General features: G+C 42.3%; 1 protein-coding gene across 1 annotated transcript; it reads right to left on the bottom strand.

Moving 5' to 3' along the window:
* Positions 1–663: 663 nt before the first annotated feature.
* vipr2 (vasoactive intestinal peptide receptor 2) lies at positions 664–17,431 on the bottom strand. The gene is made up of 13 exons (XM_062985225.1): positions 17,282–17,431; positions 17,138–17,240; positions 15,364–15,471; positions 13,393–13,484; positions 10,768–10,865; positions 10,367–10,505; positions 10,014–10,164; positions 2,796–2,856; positions 2,630–2,699; positions 2,274–2,365; positions 1,768–1,909; positions 1,641–1,682; positions 664–828 (listed from the first exon to the last, which is right to left on the bottom strand). Exons 1-13 carry the CDS (start codon positions 17,429–17,431, stop codon positions 664–666), a joined length of 1,413 nt encoding a protein of 470 aa, XP_062841295.1.
* Positions 17,432–20,914: the final 3,483 nt, after the last annotated feature.

Genomic DNA, 20,914 nt, shown 5'->3' with positions numbered 1-20,914 from the left:
ACAATTGCGCTTATATTAACTGGATGGTCAACATATAGGGAATGTAGGGAAAATATACACTGGCAATAATAATAAAGCACTTTAGTGTGGTGTACAAAGCCCTTTCAAGCTTCAAGAAATACCAAAAGGTCAAAAGTTTGTGGACACCTGATTATGAGCTTGTTGGACATCCAATTTTAAAATCATGAGCATAAATATGTACTGCACCCACCTTTGCAGCTGTAGCCCTCTCACTTTTGAGAGCAAAGATTTTTATAGTAAAGAGAACCTCTAGCATTTATGAAGCCATTTATGAACCAGTTCAGTCAGCATACCAGTTTAATAGGTTTAAGGTCAGGGCTCTATGTAGGGTACTTTAGTCTTTATGGGCCTCGCTTTGTGCACAGGGACTAGTCATGGTCAAACAGTAAAGGGCCATCATTTATTTTATATCAAGGGGTGTGGCTAAAACACCAGAATGCAAACATTAGCAGTGCTGTCCACATACTTTTGCTTATACAGTGTATTTCCAGCTATGTTACAGTAAAAAGTTTACATTCACTTCTAAGGGGCTTGATTTTATGGCACTGTCAGGGATTGATGCCAATATGAAATAGTATTCTCCAACTCATCCAAGCCAGCTGAGCCGTCCAATAAGGACAGTAAGATAAAAAGACTCCAGGCTCATATTACCGTGGTTTCAGTCTGCAGAAAGGACTGAGCTCTGGATTTGCGATGGAACTGCGCGGCACCGTTTCTGGTTATGGATGAGCTGTGCAGCCGGTAGTCCCGGCCAATGTAGCGCTTTAGACAGACGCTCCTCCACTTCCTCTTCAGCTCGGCCTGGACCTGGAAAATACGACCTGATGAGCGGCTGGTCGAATGTGCTGAGCTTTAGTATTGAATGAAGAGTAAACGCATCATTTTATTACATGGAAGTAACAATAAAGGTTTAAAGGGGTGTGCCAGTGGCGCAGTCCTGACACTCGGGTTCAACTCTCCTTTGAGCAATCAACAGACACCATGGCCGTGTCTGAGGATGGGAAGGAGGAAGGGGTGTAGCTTTCTTGCTGAGGCAACAGCGACTTCTGCTGTTTGCTTGAGGTGCCAACTGGAGCGACCGAAAAATCCAGAGAGAGAGTTGTGTGGTTCTCTGGGTGTGATGAGGCCATATTTATGAAATAGGGGCTATGATAGAAATTCTGGTATTTTTAATAAAGGTAATTTATATATAAATGTAGGTACTGCATGTCTAGGTACTGTAAGTACAGTACTAGTAATCAGAAGGTTGCTGTTCAAGGCCCATCAATGCCAAGTTGCCACTGTTGGGTCCGTGAGCAAGGCCCTTAATCCTTAAAAGCATTTGCTGAAGACCAGACTAAGGGGGGCGGTTATCAATGCTGTGTAAGGACCTTGGTTGCTCAGGGCGTCTGTACAGTAAGTGGAGGAGCGCAAAAATCAGGGTGTGGCTCTTCGTACGCAAAGCCGACCTCACACACAAATCCGCTCCAGTATGGGTGAATAAGAAGGAATTGGTGGACTGCGCACACGTCGGAGGGGGTGTGTGTCGGGCGAATATATACACCCTCCTTGGACGCCGTCTGGGTCCCCAGTAGCAGATTGGCTAAGTTAAATTGGGAGAAAAAGAATGCAACACTCACCTCACTATTCAGAAAGCAGTATAGGATGGCGACAACCAAACCCTGCACAAAGAGCGACCAGACACACAGTAATAAATTATTAATCCCTGAATTATTAATTCCTGAATCATTCATTTAGAATCTGCACCTGGAAGGAGCCAAGACCAAGGTCAAAAAATATTTTGTAGTCCTGGAAGGTGTCGTTCGGACTCTCTTCTTTCATGTATACAAACACCACGTAATTAACCCCAAAGAGTGGGATCAGCAGCAGTGTTGACTTTGCCAGTCTCCTATTAAAAGACAGAAAGAAAGAGACAGAGGAAAAGAAAGAAAGAGACAGAGGACAGAAAAATGGGCAACAAATCATAAATAACAGTAATTTAACTGCATTATTAAATTTTTTTTTATTAAAAATGAGGTCCATATTGTCATAACGTCTGATTAAATTAGTCAGATTTTCAAACCCTGTAGAAGGTATAATAAACCAGGTATACTCATGCACCAAATTGGGTATAACATAACAGCCTTTACACCAGGGGTGTCCAACGTTTGTTGTTGGGATAAAATTGAATAGCAAATGCAAATAACTGTAAAACAAAATGAAAAGAACTCCTCAAACAAAAGACATACAGAAACAAACAGAAGAAACACTACCTGTACTGGGACTGGTCATTCCCTCCTACATCTGGACACCGCAGCTTCTGAATCAGGATCCGAATGATGCTTATGAACAAAACAAAGTTGATCTAAAGAGATAAAGAGAGACAGCAAAATTAGATCTATATATACACCGATAATATATATATATATATATAAATATAGATAAAATGGACAGTGAGTGTATATATATATACAAACACCCAAAACAAAAGACGTTGTACATTAAGCCCCTGATAAACCTCACCTCTAATTCTTACTTAAAATAAAGACAAAAGATCTAATTTAATCCTAATACTATTGAATACAGAGGTACTAACGGTTTATAAATGTTTAAAATTAGCCATGCTTACTATAACAGAAGTCATTATCGGCCAATTAATCACCCGTCTGGGAATCACGGCTTCATTTCTTTCCCAGCATCTGTTCACAAAAGAGACACATTTTTATAAAACGAGACTAAACAGAAGTGCTGTAGTTACTTACAGTATTGTACATCATGTGAATGTGAGTACTTACCCCGTATCCTCCAGGTATATCCTGCAAATCACCCACGCTATCACAAAGACAGTAGGAAACCCTAGTAAACAGAGATCAAACAATAACAGATGAAGGGAAAGTTTGTGATCCCTTTGGAATTATGTGTATCATGATGCTGTGATAAAATATGGGAATATAAAAAGCCTCTATAAAGGTCCAGATTCATACAAATGGAGGTTGTTTATTATAACTGTCAGGGGTTGCACTGGTGTGCCAGATGGTGGGAAGCTCACCAGTAGGGGGCTGGACCCATTTGCAGGGAAGGAACGTGCTTATGCAATAACAAAAGTGAACTTATTAAGCGGATGAGAGGTAAACTCCACCAACCTCTCACCGTGGTAGGCCACGAAGACAGAATGAGAGAAATCAGAGAGCGCTAGGTGGAACCATAACCATGGTCAGTACCCCAGCTACTCAATCCACCAGGATACCAACACACAGTCGTGGTCCCAGTGCTTCTCTTCTATTCTAATCAGAAAACAAAAGTAAAAAGCGCGAGGGAGTCGATTAGGGAATCGACTCCGAATCGATTCGTGCGAAACGACTCCGAACCAAGAGTCGACTCAGCAGCGGAATCGCTTGCGCAGCAAAGGACTTCCTAAATGCGGAAGTGAACGCTAAACGCGTTCGTATTTTAGAGCGTTAACAAAACCGCTGGCTTAAGTATAGAGTTAGGAAGTAAGGAGGAACGCACACCGGCCAACTACCTTACCGACTGAGTATGTCTCAGCACTGATCGCATGGCTAAGGATCTCTTAAATAGAGCGCGATCAGGTGCTGCCAATTAGCGCAGATTGGCGCTGCCGCAGCTCCTGGGATTTGCAGTTCCTTTTGGACTACAACGAGTCGACCTGCGCTTCCGACTACGTGTGGAAATGGCCGCAGGTAATCGACCCGTTACAGAGCCCCCTCTTCTAGGGACGGCTCCTGACGTTCCAAGTCCTGCCGCTTGGTTGCGGCGAAACTCCCGAATAAGTTCTGGGTCCAGAATGTGGCGGGCTGGAACCCAGGACCGTTCTTCAGGGCCATATCCCTCCCAGTCAACCAAGTACTGGGTGCTATGTCTGACTAGACGCATGTTGAGGATACGCTTTACTGTGTAAGCTGGGGCACCCTCAACCATTCGTGGTGGGGGGGGATTGGAGGTGGGGGGGGCATTCCAGGGGCTGCATAGCACCGGCTTTAGACGTGAAACATGAAAAGTGGGGTTAATCTTCATTGTCCGGGGTAATTGGAGGGTGTAGGCCACTGGGTTGACCCTACGAACTACCTTGAAGGGCCCCACATATTTAGGGCCTAGCTTCTTTGACTCCAGGGAGAGAGGAAGGTCTTTGGAGGACAACCAGACTCTCTGCCCCGGGCGAAAAGAAGGACCCACGCGTCTTCTGCGGTTGGCTACGGCTGTTCTGGAAGCAGTGGTGGCCCAAAGAATGTTTTGGGCCTTTCGCCAGACTCTTTTGCAACGCTGCACAAAGCGTTGTGCCGATGGGACACCAACATCTGCCTCCTGCTCCGGAAACATGGGTGGACTAAACCCAAACTGGCACTCGAATGGCGACATGCCAATGGAGGAGTGCCACAGAGTGTTGTGGGCGTATTCCGCCCAGAATAATTGGTTTGCCCACGCTGTAGGGTTGGTGGAGATTAGGCATCGGAGGGTACGTGTTAGGTCTTGATTGACCCTCTCCGTCTGTCCATTGGACTGAGGATGGAAGCCTGAAGAAAGGCTAACGGAGGCCCCTAAGAGCCGGCAAAAGGCCTTCCAGAATTGGCTAGTAAACTGGGGTCCCCGGTCCGACACCAGATCACTAGGTAAGCCATGTACCCGAACCACCTCTTTCAGAACAATCTCGGCGGTAACCTTGGCCGAAGGGAGTTTGGGCAGGGCGATAAACTTGCATGCTTTAGAAAACCTGTCCACTATGACCAAGACTACCGTGTTGCCCTGTGAAGGGGGCAACCCGGTTACAAAGTCAAGTGACAGGTGAGACCAGGGACGTGATGGGATAGGGAGGGGATGCAAGAGGCCAGCTGGACGTGTTCTAGGCTCCTTATTGCGGGAGCAAGTTTCACATGCCCCCACATATTCCCGCACGTCCCTTTCCATGGAGGGCCACCAAAATCGCCTACGCAAAAACTCTTGTGTTCGGTGGGCACCTGGGTGGCCTGCAAAAGGGGAGGAGTGCCCCCACTGCAGTACTCGTCCCCGGACCGACGCTGGGACATAGAGTTTCCCTGGGGGGGCATTACCAGGATCCGGCTCCTGCCGCTGAGCCTCTCGTATTGCCTCTTCCAGCCCCCATCGGAGAGGGGCGAGGATACGGGATCCTGGAATGATAGGCTCACTTGAAGGGGAAGAGTGTGGAGGTTCCCACTGTCTGGAAAGGGCGTCTGGTTTAGTGTTCTTCGACCCCGGGCGATATGAAAGGATAAAATTAAAGCGGCCGAAGAACAGAGCCCATCTGGCCTGGCGGGGGTTAAGCCGTTTGGCCTGCTGGATATAGGCTAGGTTCTTATGATCGGTCCAGACCAAAAAAGGGTGTTTGGAACCCTCCAGCCAGTGCCTCCATTCCTCTAACGCGAGCTTAATAGCTAACAATTCCTTATTCCCAACATCATAATTCCTCTCGGCTGGGGTGAGGCGACGAGAGAAATAAGCGCAGGGGTGCAAAACTTTCTTGAGACCTGCGCGTTGGGATAGGATTGCCCCAACACCTACATCAGAGGCATCAACCTCCACAATGAAAGGGACCTCTGGGTCAGGTAGAGTTAGTACAGGGGCAGTTACGAGGCGGTTCTTTATTTCATTGAAGGCCTCCTGTGCCTCAGGCGTCCACCGAAACTTACCTGCCTCCTTCCTGGTAAGAGCAGTAAGGGGAGCGGCCATGCCGCTAAAGTTTCGGATGAACCGCCTAAAAAAGTTTGCAAACCCCAGGAAGCGCTGGACCAGCTTGACCGAAGTGGGCGAGGGCCATTCACTAATGGACTCGGTCTTTGCAGGATCTATCTGTAATTGGTCTTGGGACACCACAAACCCAAGAAAAGTCACTGAGGAGTTATGGAACTCTGACTTCTCAAGCTTGACATAGAGTTGGTTGTCCAGAAGCCACTGTAGGACCCGTCTTACATGAGTCACATGTTCCTCTAGGGTTCTACTATAAATTAAAATATCGTCCAAATAGACGAACACATATTGCCCCAATGCCTCCCGAAGTACTTCATTAATGAGTCTCTGGAAGACAGCCGGGGCGTTAACAAGCCCGAATGGCATCACTCGATACTCATAGTGCCCCGATGGTGTAATAAAGGCTGTCTTCCATTCATCCCCCGAGCGAATCCGAACAAGATTATAGGCATTGCGCAGATCCAACTTGGTGAAGATGGAGGCCTTTTGCAATGATTCAAATGCTGAATTCATGAGCGGCAGGGGGTGGCGATCTCTAATAGTTAAGCTGTTGAGACCCCGGTAGTCGATGCAGGGGCGCAGGGAACCATCCTTTTTTTCAACAAAGAAAAACCCAGCCCCGGCTGGAGAAGAGGAAGGACGAATGTGTCCTGAGACTAGGGAAGTCTGGATGTACTCATCCATCGCTTTCTGCTCGGGGGCTGATAGCGAGAACAACCTGCCTCGAGGAGGGGTCATACCAGGGAGCAGGTTAATCGTGCAGTCGAAAGGACGATGGGGTGGAAGAGATAATGCCCTGTGTTTGCTAAACACCAACCTAAGGTCATGGTACTCCGGGGGAACAGTCGTTAAGTCAACCATCTCTGAGGGCCCTTCGGGTGTGAGTGGAACTGTTGGGTTCCCCCTAAGACATGTCCTTTGACAAATGGGGGCCCAAATAGAGATCTCACAAGTTCCCCAATCGATCCTGGGGTTGTGTTGCTGAAGCCACGGGAAACCCAGGATCAAGGGTAAATCTGGAGCCTGAGTGAGGAGAAAGGAAATTTCCTCAACATGGTTCCCCAGACTCATGATTATAGGTTGGGTCATGTGAGTGACTGCTCCAGACCCTAGCAGTCGGCCATCAATACTGGTTACAGGGCGTGGTGCAATGAGGGAGGTCTTGGGGATACCCAGGGTCTTAGCCAAAGATCTGTCCATGAAATTACCTGCTGAGCCGGAGTCAATAAACGCCTGCAGGCTTTTTTTTTGCTGGGCACCCCAATGAATGGTGACCTCATGAAACATCCCTGAGGAGTGGGGAGCTAATATTGGGTCCGTCACAGGTCCCCTTCCCTGGGGCGGACCTGACCTTTTAACGCTGGATCTTGGCTGGGGTTATGGACACCCGCTTTATTATTGCCAAGCTTGCGTGACCTCCTCCAGGGGTCAGAGCGCCGACAGGGGTATGGAAGGCTTGTGCCACCAACCTGCATGGCTTCCTCTTGCTCCTCTAAGGGGTGAGGAGTTTGTGAAAATGCCAGAGGAGAGGGCCTGGGAGGGCTGTCAACCCACCTTCGTTGCCACTGGGCTTTGGCCCGACGGCCACGCTCGCGCTCCTGGAGTCGGTTGTCCAGCCGCACCGTCAATTCATATAATTCCTCGAGGGAGGTGGGTGGGTCCCTGGTTACTAGCTCATCCTTGAGCTGTTCAGAGAGTCCCTCCTGGTAGGCTGCTATTAAAGCCTCCGAATTCCACCCACTCTGGGCAGCGAGCGTGCGGAACTCAACCGCATAGTCTGCCACAGAACGCTGACCCTGTCTAATGCGGAGGAGTCGACTGGCCGAGTCTCGGCCAACCATGGGGCAGTCAAAAGTTTGCCGTAACTCCTCAGTAAAGCGATCAACCGAGGAGCATAGATCGGGTCGGTTCTCCCAAATAGCCGTAGCCCATATCAGGGCCCGTCCAGACAGGAGGGCAATTATGTGGGCGACCTTTGATCGTTCGGTGGGATAACGCGATGGTTGAAGCTCAAACGCCAGTGAACATTGCAGAAGAAAACCTCTACATCTACCCATTTCTCCACTGAAACGCTCAGGAGCGGGTAATTGAGGTTCCGGGAGGGCGTGCCGAATTTCAGGCCCCTGGGACTCACGGGTAGGAGAAGTCGTTGAGGGCTCTGGGGCCTCAGCTCCAGCCCGTTGCCCTGCAGTGAGTATTTGCAACTGTGCAAGGACTTCATGCAGTACCTGCTCATGCTGCCCGATGAGGGCTCCTTGCCTCTCAATGGCACATTTAATTCTTTCCAGATCCGCTGGGTCCATTTCTGGCTGAGACATTCTGTCAGGGGTTGCACTGGTGTGCCAGATGGTGGGAAGCTCACCAGTAGGGGGCTGGACCCATTTGCAGGGAAGGAACGTGCTTATGCAATAACAAAAGTGAACTTATTAAGCGGATGAGAGGTAAACTCCACCAACCTCTCACCGTGGTAGGCCACGAAGACAGAATGAGAGAAATCAGAGAGCGCTAGGTGGAACCATAACCATGGTCAGTACCCCAGCTACTCAATCCACCAGGATACCAACACACAGTCGTGGTCCCAGTGCTTCTCTTCTATTCTAATCAGAAAACAAAAGTAAAAAGCGCGAGGGAGTCGATTAGGGAATCGACTCCGAATCGATTCGTGCGAAACGACTCCGAACCAAGAGTCGACTCAGCAGCGGAATCACTTGCGCAGCAAAGGACTTCCTAAATGCGGAAGTGAACGCTAAACGCGTTCGTATTTTAGAGCGTTAACAAAACCGCTGGCTTAAGTATAGAGTTAGGAAGTAAGGAGGAACGCACACCGGCCAACTACCTTACCGACTGAGTATGTCTCAGCACTGATCGCATGGCTAAGGATCTCTTAAATAGAGCGCGATCAGGTGCTGCCAATTAGCGCAGATTGGCGCTGCCGCAGCTCCTGGGATTTGCAGTTCCTTTTGGACTACAACGAGTCGACCTGCGCTTCCGACTACGTGTGGAAATGGCCGCAGGTAATCGACCCGTTACAATAACTGTCACTATGAAGGAGAATATTAATGAGATGTTGATGGGATGTTTGCACTAAGCTAAAATCCAAGCTCTGAGAAAAATTTCAGACACGCCAGCAATCTCCTTTTTTTCTTCGCCTGGCAGAGACTTCAGTCCGGGGACGAGACTAACAATAGGAACGCTTTAATACATAATACAGTATAAACATTATGTATGTGAGTGCAGTGAGAAAGTCCAGAACTCTGATGTTTCTATCCTCCTGAGCCAGGAGATTGAATCTCAATATATGATACAATAATTGTAAAATTGTGCATTGTGTGTGTCTGTGTGTGGGTGTGTATTAGCTGCATTACTTCAAAGACATTGAGTGTCATCCAAGGTGCTGTACAATAAACGCAAGACAATGATAAAGCAAATCAATCAGGACAATGATAAAGCAAATTAATGTTAACTAGTAATTTTATATGGTAAATATTAGATATTAGTAAATATTAAATAGTAAAGTGATTTTAAATAGTAAATCTTCTATAAATATTAAATATAATTAATTAAATATTTAATATTACATTTAATATTTTTAATATTTATATTAAATGTAATATTTAATATTAAATAGTAATAGTAATTTTAAAAGGTAATATTAAATATTAGTAAATATTAAATAGTAAAGTAATTTTAAATAGTAAATGTAATATTAATATAAAATATAATTAATTGAATATTTAGTATTACATTTAATATTACATTTTAAATGCAATATATTTAATATTTAAAATTTAATTTAATATTAAAATAAATATATTTAATTAAATATTTAATATTAAACATTTAATTAAATGTATATATTTATTTAATATTAAATGGTAAAGTGATTTAAAATAGTAAATTTAATATTTATAATAATTATATTTAATTAAATATTTAATATTACATTTAATTTTACATTTTAAATGGTAAATATTAAACATTAGTAAATATTAAATAGTAAAGTGATTTTAAATAGTAAATAGTAACTTTAATATTAATATTAAATATATTTAATTGAATATTTAGTATTAAATTTAATATTAAATTTGAAATGTAACATATTTAATATTTATATTAAATGTAATATTAAAATAAATATATTTAATTAAATATTTAACATTACATTTACCATTAAATATTAAATCTGATATATTTAATATTAAATGTAATATTAAATATTAAATACAAATAATACATTTAAATGGTAAATATTATATATTAGTAAATATTTAATAGTAAAGTTTAAAGCTTACCCCAGCCGATAAAGAGATAGACGACGAAGTGTCGATTCTGCGAGAACATCACCATCAGCAGCGTGTGCAGGTACAGACCCTCAACCAACAGCCAGAAGAAATTAGCCATGATGAAGTAGTTGAAAACGACAAGACTGGTTTTGCACCCTATCTGGAGAGAGACGGCAGCACAGGGCAAGCTGTTATAATAGTGGCACCAGGACTGGGTGCCAATTCATTACGAAATTTCTCAGAGCCCATTTAGTCAAAAGATGACAGCATTTGTATGGCTGGGCGCTGACGTCGGTTAAGAAAGCCTCGGTCGATGTTTCCTTATATAACTGATTTATTATTATTATTTATTTTAGGCTCACCAGTGAGGGCTGTTCATCACAGTTAGTGTTTTTACTGTGGGAAAACAGGATGGCGTCCTTGCTCAGCACGGCGACGGCTCTCAGCATGAAGGAGAAGAACAGGTTCAGATGGATGTAGTTCCTCGTGCAGTGAAGCTTTCTGCACAAACAGAGACCAAACCCTGTACGTGCAAATATTCTCCACACAAATGAAATCCAGATAAACCTTCGCCAATTCCTCCACCTCCAGGTTTTTAGATTTTAGTCTCGGCCGGTCGTATAAACACTATCTGGACAGGACGGACGAGCGAGTGAGGTGTTTATACTCGGCGTGAAAACCTCTGAATTATGGACTTTCTAAAAGAAATCCAGTCAGACCCACAGCGGTGAAGCAATAAGAGGAAACGTTTGTCTTCAAGTACCTGAAGAGACACAGGATGGCACTGCCGGTGAGGAGGGCAACGAGAGACAGACTGTGACCCAGGGTGTACAGCGTCTTCACCACCGTGTAGAACACCAGCTGCTTAACAAGAAAAAGACTTTAAAAATGGACGCTTAAAGTAAAACATAATCTCCAGTTAAACCAAGAGGTCCATATTAATTCCCAAAGTATTTAAATACAGAGGAACCTCGATTTAACAGACACAATCTGGAAAACCAAATGTTCAGTCCAGTTGTTTAAAATTCCCATGAGAAGCGAACCAACACCAGTAGTTTAGCAATTGTCCACTAGTCGGCGCACGTCGAGTGATTGGCTTTGTTTTGCCAGGAGGCTCGCTCTGTTCTCGCCTTTTTCTCAGTGTTATATGCTTCATTTTTGCCAGTTCTAGTGCTTAGTTATGACTTTGAAAGACAAGAGAAGTGGGAAGCGATAGAGGCACCTACATATTGCTGAAAATGAGAACTTATTAAGAAAGTAAATGACATTTCTACCCAGTAGTACATTACACCAGCGTTTCCCAACCCTTTTTGCACCACGGATCGGTTTCATATAAGATATAATTTCACGGACCAGCGGGAAAGGGAGGATTTAATAATATTGCTCACAAACGATGTAAATTGAGCTTTTTCCGCTATAACGAGACGCTGCTTCCACCTAGGGGTGACAATAAGACAATAACACCCAAAATAGAAGCAGCGAAAACTGCTTTTCTAGCAATCTCTAATTATTTATTCTTTCTGTGAGGCCCGGTAATAAATAGCCGGTCCATGGCCCAGTGGCTGGGGACCACTGCATTACATGAATTGTAATATTTACATGACATATTTACATATCTATTTGCGTTGTTCATTTTACTGTTCATTATATGTGCATGTTTAGCACTTTTGTGGACTTTAGGTCTGTGTTTCTGTATATTTTCGCACCCCCTGGAAAATAAAAAAACCTCACTGTTTCGGACAATCGCATTTTACATAGCAGTAAATCGAGGTTCTTCTGTCCTCTATTTGGACAATAGTTGTAATAACAGGTGTAATAACCTAAAAGTTAAATTAACTATATCAAACATCAGCCTCCACTTTGGAATCTTTTATTATTTACAACTATAAATAAACACAACACCCCATCATACTCGAGTACGTCTGAACCCTTTACCCCTTCGGTGACGACTCAAGTGCACGTCGGTGCTGTCACCAGGGCCAATAAAGATGGAAAGTTTGAGCCGGGCGGACAGTGTGGTTCGGTGGGAAAGTAACAGAGCTTAGATATGAGAATCCTTTATAAACAGGATTCCTTCGGGATTACGCACAACCTGGCACTTCACTAAACCGGCCTGTACTAAACCCTTAAAACAGGACAGCTTAATTACATTTTAAATCCATAAAGAAACAACCTGTCATAAATCACATACATCACTGGGGATATCTGGGGTCACTCTAGGAAAAAACTAAACTTAGATTGAAATAATATTCAGAGGATCTGATCGGCTGTTAATCCTAATGGAGGATCATTTTTAAGGGTTAAGAAACCTTTTGAAACGATGGACATCATATCCAGTTAAACCCAGACCATATTAATTACTTAAGTATTAAAATATTTGGACAATAGTTGTAATAATAGGTGTAATGACCTACAGGTTACATGAATTATATCAGGACGATTGAGTACCTTTGCTTAAAAGGTTTCTAAAGGAAGCCAGATCCTTTCATTTTTTTAATGGACACTTTTACTTTGGTCTAGGAATATTGAGCAGGACTCTTTGGGATGTATTTTTAACGCTGCCCATGGAAAGCATCTGGAGAGTCTCGTAAGAGGTGACACTAAAACAGAACTAGATCCTGTAAGAGGGCAGCGACGTTTGACTTTTGGCTTCATTACATTTCAAACAAATGTGAAGCCAGACGGGTAATTCAGATCAATTTAAATCTACAGTATATTATCTTTATATATAATATAGTTCTACAATTACTGACTGTAGTCCATCTGTTTTCACCCTGTTCTTCAATGGTCAGGATCCCCACAGGACCACCACAGAGCAGGTATTATTTATGTGGTGGATCATTCTCAGCACTGCAGTGACACTGACATGGTAATGGTGTGTCAGTGTGTGTTGTACTGGAGAATAGTCCACCTATCAAAAATATATCCGGCCAACAGAGCCCCGTGGGCAGCGTCCTGTGACCACTGATGAAGGTCTAGAAGATGACCGACTCAAACAGCAGCAATAGGTGAGCGATAGTCTCTGACTTTACATCTACAAGGTGGACCAACTACAGTAGATAGGAGTGTCTAATAGAGTGAACAGTGAGTGGACACGGTATTTAAAAACTCATACCAGCACAACACACACTAACACACCACCACCATGTCAGTGTCACTGCAGTGCTGAGAATGATCCACCACCCAAATAATACCTGCTCTGTGGTGGTCCTGTGGGGGTCCTGACCATTGAAGAACAGCATGAAAGGGGGCTAACAAAGCATGCAGAGAAACAGATGGACTACAGTTAGTAATTGTAGAACTACAAAGTGCTTCTATGTGGTAAGTGGAGCTGATAATTGTATGTGTATATTGTATGTGTTAAATGTCACACTACTCTCCCACTCACCTTGCTGGGTTTAGATTCAGAGAAGCAGGCGCTGTGAATACTCGGGTGCGTTTCCGACCAGCCATCGGGCGTACAGTTCCTACTGATGTTACCTGAAACACAAACCAGCACAGGACTGGGATCAGTCACTGGATTTTCCGGATTTTCCCAGCAACTCCCTGTCTAGCCGTCTACCGTCTCCGGGTGCTCCGGTTACTTTCCTCAAGTCCAAAGACATCCAACCAGACCAACTTGGGCTGCTAAATTTTCCCTTAGTGTGAATTGTGTGTGTCTGCTTGTCCGGGGTGTTTCCTGCCTAGGGTTAGGGTTAGGGTTAGGGTTAGGGTTTCGCTCGTAATCCTAACCCTAACCCTAACCCTAACCCTAACCTAATGAATCAAAACCCGCAACCCTGATCAGGATAAACCTGTGGTAAAGCAGATAATGAATTATTGAATGAATGAAAAATGTTATGTCCCACTGCATGATGGGTAAACATTACACGTCTGTATTTCAAGCCTGAGAAGCTAACAGGCCTCAATATTTCATGGTTAATAATGGAGACGCCGAGGACAGAGCGCCGCACGTGAACATAAAGCATTTAGAAAGAATGTAAACTCCCCTGACATGCATCTGCGTGGCTGTTTATTCCAGGGTGTGACCGCCGTGAAACAATCACACACACACACACACACACACACGCATAACATACATCGGCTCAGTCGTTAACCTCGATACAGAGATGAAAACCAGACCAGCATTATTACACACCCACAACGTCCAGACACGAGCAGGCACTCACACCCCGTTTCTGGAGGCCACGTGTTACACTAACTAGAAGCACAGCTAAACCTGGCTATGCTTCAGTTCTGGTTCACAGAGTCGGCCTTCCCCAAACTAGTGCTGAATCGGCGCTGTCTGAACAAAGCAGGATCAGCTTTAGTCATCCTTTATCAGCACTACATGAGAGTTGTAGTGCTGATATAAGAGTAAGGACTACAAACCTCAGGCCCACACCACCGTGTACATGTTGCTTTCCAAAGAGGGCATGGTCAGACTGTGACTGGTACGTCACTATATTTTTTTTTCAAATATATTTTCAAACATTTTCTCCCTTTTTCTCCCTTTTAAGGCGTCCAATTGCCCGATTGCGTCAGGCTTCCTCTCCACCAATGCCGATCCCCGCTCTGATTGAGGAGAACGAAGCTAACCCACGCCCCCTCCGACACATGGGCAGCATGCCGTATGCATCTTATCACCTACACTTTGACGAGTGCAGTGCAGTGCAGCTCAGCGTTGTGTACGGAGAGACGCACCCTGACAGCACTCTTTTCTCATCTCCGTGCAGGCGCCATCAATCAGCCAGCATAGGTCGTAATTGCACCAATCATGAGAGAGAGATAGAGACCCCATCCGGCTTAGTCCCGCCCATATCTGAACAACAGGCCAATCGTTGTTCATGTGGCTGTTTAGCCTTAGCTGGCAGGCAGAGCTGAGATTCGATACGATGTATTTGAGATCCAGCTCTGGTTCCAGCGTGTGTTTTTACCGCTGCGCCACCTGAACGGTATGTTTTAGCTAAAATTTGGCCCAATCTCTGTGCTCCTCCACTTCGCTTCTAGTACTGGAGCATCACATGTACCGGGACTCACTGCACCATCCTATTTCCTCGGTTGCTCCCGTTAGGGGTCGCCGGTGGATCATGATCCGCATTATCGATTTGGCACAGTTTTTACGCCGGATGCCCTTCCTGACACGACCCTCCCTATTTATCCGGGCTTGGGACCGGCACTACAATGCACTGGTTTATACAGCCTAGCGGCCCGGTACCTATAGGACAATTCAGTGTCTCCAATTAGCCTGGCTGCATGTTTTTGGACTGTGGGAGGAAACCCACGCAGACACGGGGAGAACATGCAAACTCCACACAGAAAGGACCAGGACTCACTGCACTGAAATGCAAAATGATTTAACAGTCTGTATTGAAGTTACCGTCTTGCCCGAAGAGGTTTTTTAGGGCTTGTGGGCAGGTGTTGACGACCACCTCTCCGACTTCCGCGTAGTGCCAACAGGAAAAGTTGTCCCACATGCCGGGACACCCTGCACACAGAAAACCTGCATTATAGTCATTAAAACACATTCGATTTCACTCTACGTTGAGCGCTGAAGCTGTGAGAAATTCACCACACGGCCTGCGGAGTGACCCTGACCAAACAGAACAGAAGATAAGATATGACCCTCGATTATTCATCCACCTTGTAAAAGCACCAGGCAGCACATTCACTGCATCAGCTAAAGGCTGGCGGTGGGTTATAGGTCAGTTGGTTAGAATTACCCTTCATTTTTCATCTTAGAATGCCAGCAGAAGCAATCCGGTACCCGTGTATATGTCTCAAGCTACGAGCTAGACTCAGTGGAATAGTATAACCATTGAAGCATTGAGCTGGGCACTGATCCCCATTGTCCCTTGTCTCTGTGTAGCGCCATCGATCAGCCAGCAGAGGTCGTAATCACATCAGTGACAAGGAATCCACTCCAATCATTGTTCACGTAGGCGCCCAGCCTTCCGGTAGCAGAGCTGTCTATCTATATATCTGTCTATCTATCTATCTATCTATCTATCTATCTATCTATCTATCTATCTATCTATCTATCTATCTATCTATCTATCTATCTATCTATCTATCTATATATATATCTATATATATATCTGTGTCTGTCTATCTATATATCTGTCTATCTATCTATCTATCTATCTATCTATCTATCTATCTATCTATCTATCTATAAATATATTTCTATATATCTGTCTGTCTGTCTGTCTGTCTGTCTGTCTGTCTGTCTGTCTGTCTATCTATCTATCTATCTATCTATCTATCTATCTATCTATCTATCTATCTATATATATATATATATATATATCTGTGTCTGTCTATCTATATATCTGTCTATCTATCTATCTATCTATCTATCTATCTATCTATCTATCTATCTATCTATAAATATATTTCTATATATCTGTCTGTCTGTCTGTCTGTCTGTCTGTCTGTCTGTCTGTCTGTCTGTCTGTCTGTCTGTCTGTCTATCTATCTATCTATCTATCTATCTATCTATCTATCTATAAATATATTTCTATATATCTGTCTGTCTGTCTGTCTGTCTGTCTGTCTGTCTGTCTGTCTATCTATCTATCTATCTATCTATCTATCTATCTATCTATCTATCTATCTGTATGTATGTATGTCTATCTATCTATCTGTCTGTCTGTCTGTCTGTCTGTCTGTCTGTCTGTCTGTCTATCCTGACGTGTAGGGTTTTAATGTACCAGTTACGTGGCAGCTCCCAGCTTGCACAGTTTGTTCTTTATAATTGTTACCAGATAGCGCAGGATTTAAAAATAACCTTACTCACCATCAGCTCGCTAGCTCACTACCTGCCAAGTGGTTATAAACACGTCTCACTATATCAAAACTAAGCCTGGGTTTATAGTATCTGAATAACAGTGATGCATCACAAATAACAGTAAAACATGTTTAAGTAGCGATCTAATGCTCACTCCTCGTAAATGAGACATTATTTAAACTTGAGAAGTTGTAGGAATAAGCAAGAACAAGGAACCAGGGACTTTATTTATGTTACTTTGATTTCACAAAGGCATCCGACATGGTACAGCATGACCAATTATGGATACCCACAGTTCCAAGTAGATAAACTAAGTTCTAATGAACTAATGAACAGACATCTGGATTTATGAAATGTGTGGTACCTCTGGACTCCAGAACCAGACTGCCCTCCAGCTTAGCCTGGCATTCTTTCTCTGCTGCCTGCAGCTCAAAAAGGAAGTGGCAATTCGGGTGCCTTGCGCTGACCTTTAGAGAGAAAAGACATCGTTTTAGTCATAATCGCTTACCCTGTAGGCCTCTGAGGTTCTGTAAATCAAGCTGAGATGCACTGTGAGGCTGTGGGCATAACTATTTAAACCTTTAAGCATTCTGACCAGGCGTGTGAAATGCTTTTCATCAGCCAGGCGTGTTTCCGTGAAGTTTAAAGCTCTTCTCATGCTGCTGACAGCACCCAAAGCTGAGGATCAGCAGGTGGGGTTCTGAGTGAAACGGTTCCCGACTGTGCCAGGCTAAATCAAAGCGCGGTCATGAATTCTGCACAGCTCAGGTCAGAGATCAGAATCACTGATCTAATTAGCAGTACTTTAGTTACTTTAGTTTGTGCCCATTGAAAAGCTGGGATAGGCTACTAATTGGACCCTAATTGGATGAGCGGTGAGTGAGTAAATGAATTTGAACAGGCACACAAAGACAAAATAAACATGTACATGAATGCTCCCTAGTGGAGCTTTTACACTTTATCTTGTAAACCACAGTGGGACCAGATCACCACGAATTTCATTAATTAAGTATATTAAGTTTTATTTCGATGGATCGTTAGTGTTGCCTGGGTCGTGGTTAAAATCATGGACAACATGTGGCTTGCTTGAACAACGTTCCAATTTCCTATTCAAATTCCATTTCTGCCCCCTATAACGTGTACACTTGAGGGCTGCTTCTTTCACACCAGCAAGTGGTGGATTCTCACACAAAGCAAACCCACCCTCCATGTTTTCATTATTATTATTTAACTGCAGCTGATAAAAATAAGCATTTAATTGCAAGTAGGATAACGTTTTCAATTTCTACCACAACACTTCCTATAAATGTATGCTTCTTTCACACCAGCCAGCGGTGGATTCTTATAGAAAGTTACGCTACACCCTACATGGGGCTACACCAGTTGTCCCAGGTCTAACAAGACAGCAATAAGGAGAAACCCTATCCAGCCTTCCCTTCCACAAACACCTCTGGTAGCTCGGGATCCCAAACTCATTGCCCTGCTGACTTAGAATTAAATGCCCGTGTTTGTTTATGAACATAGTATGAACCTATTAACGAAAGGAGTTAAAATAGCCAAGTCGACTAAATGAAAGTTCGCCCACGTCCTCTTGGGCATGTAATGTGGTGATGCCTAGACGATGGGTCATCGTCCTGAAAGCCATCATAAGTCTGTCTGTGTTTGTGTTAGCCACTCTGTTAGGACACTTATTCACTTTGGCTGTGGAGTTTCCAAACAGACCGCATGAGGACATTTTCCTGAATCTGACCCGGTGCCTTTAAACTGTTTATGACTGTTGATTTAATAATATAATAACACAGAGTGATTTTAAGTGTGCTGGTACAAAACTCCACATGGTTCCAGTTATTCTCGATATTCAATTTATATAACAGGGAGATCAGGACAAGAATACAATGAGATGGTATTAGATATTATATAAGGATTAAAGGGTCATTAATGAAGGGTTATGGTCAATAATGATATAATGTTAGTATCGTACCAGTTGGTAATTGCATAACTATTATTGTTACTTTTGGCAATTCACAGTCTGTTTCAGTGTCGGAATGGTGAAGATGTGTATAAGTAGCTCTGGTGACCATACAAAAGTGCAAAACAGCTTTATTTCAGCATAAATTGGTCATAAAGATCCAATACATGACAAGTATTAATATTACATTTGTCCATATGTCATTATATAAACTTTATTACTACATTTACAGCTGATAATTAACTTGTAAACATCTGGGCAGCAAAGGTCACCAAATTACAAAAGGAAACTGAGAATATTCAAAAAAAATTTTGAGCAATTAGGTGAAGACTCAGGCGGGAAATTAAATTATACATTTAATTTAAAAGCTGGAGGTTAATTCGGCCAACAATTGCTTCATTTATAAACTATAAGAGGACTGCGGTTGGATTGATCTGTGATCTTATTAAGTGTTCTCTAATCACAGGATAAGAATGTTCATTATGAGACTAAATGAAATGATTGGAGGAATAATTTGGTTGATTTGGTGTGGTTGGCTGGATCAGTTTTTCTATTCTGATCCTTAAGATTTCTGGCTTTTCTGCTTTTCTACCTTAGCTTATTTACGTTTCTGGGCTGGAGTTACTAATCCACACACCATTTACATAAAACATTAATGTAGAAATAAGAAAAAAAAAATTGCAAGTAGGCTAAAGTGTCCAATTTCTACCACATAAATGCCAATAAATGTACATTTTGCATTGGAAAAATTAAAATGATGATATAAAAATGCTTTAATGCTATAAATAATGAGCCCAGGATCATTAGGCAGATAACGTTTTTAAATATATTATTAAATTATGTAAGACAATATATGACATTATTTTACATTGTGAAAGTGTTTAGCTAAGATGTTTTATGTTATTTTCATTTTTTGCTCCTTTTAAAGCAATTCATTGTTTGAGTAAAACACAGCGCTTATCAAAAGTCAAATTTGTTAAATCTTTTTTTTTATTTTTTTTTATGTGCAGATAATTTACACATTTAATTTAACAGTTTATACCAGTGTAACATACTGTAAGCCTGTAAAGGACAGTAAAACTGCACCAACACTTTTTGCACTACTGGAGCGGTTTATTTATCTGAACACTTAACCCTTCTTTCAAAGTAGTTGTTTCTACTTACACTGCTGCTGCTCTACCTACATTTGATTATTGTTACTCAATTGTTATTATCAATACTATAGTGTGTAATGTAATAATAATAAGTAATAATATGTCTAATTTGTATAGCACCTTTCACGTTCCCTAAGAATTACTGTAAATACTAAATGCATGCAACTTACACAGATTGGGGTGTGTTTAACATGCAAAGTTGTGCTTTTATAAAGGAGTTTAAAGTATAAATTGTTTGTTAAACACACCAATATCAAGTGTTAAAACCACCAGCCTTACAATAGATATTTCTTCATATTTAACAGGGTAAAATCATATTCATATTTTACAACCATGTTTATGGTGTATCAATGACATTACAGTGACAAATGCTACTTCATTTTACATATGTTTATGTATGTTTATGTATGTATATCAATAATGATTTCTCCTCATATGTCACCACAAAGGTGATGTATTATTATAACAAACATGTATCCTCTAGATATATTTAGATGTAAGTTTATAACCTATATATAATACCCATAATAAAATGTGTGTATGTACATATAATAAACATATTTATAGGATTAATTTTATATGGTATTATATGTTGTATTTATGTATGTTAGCAAAAATATTACATTTATACATGCAATTTTATTAACATAACATATGTTTTTTCTTATGTTCAAACATTCGTGTCATTCCAGGAAGATGCTTTCTTCCATCGAACCGACACCACAATATATATATTTAATAAAATATATGTTTTTATGTATAAATAATTACAGATGTTACATATATGTCAAAAAATACATTACACACACATAAGCATATACAGTATATTTCTATGGGTCACACATATGTGTCAATATATGAAATTGTTCCAATTTCTAATAGGTTTCATTGATAATGTGCACAAATATGGGCGTATATTATATATATATATATATTTTACATACATTATACTTAATTTCTGTGGAATATAGTAAACTAGTACAGTACTAGTTTAGTTTGACTAAAATGACTTGCTGTA

The sequence above is a fragment of the Trichomycterus rosablanca genome, chromosome 23 (genome assembly GCF_030014385.1).
Source record: "Trichomycterus rosablanca isolate fTriRos1 chromosome 23, fTriRos1.hap1, whole genome shotgun sequence".
Taxonomy (NCBI): Eukaryota; Metazoa; Chordata; class Actinopteri; order Siluriformes; family Trichomycteridae; genus Trichomycterus; species Trichomycterus rosablanca.
This window is presented reverse-complemented; position numbering and strand designations above follow the sequence as displayed.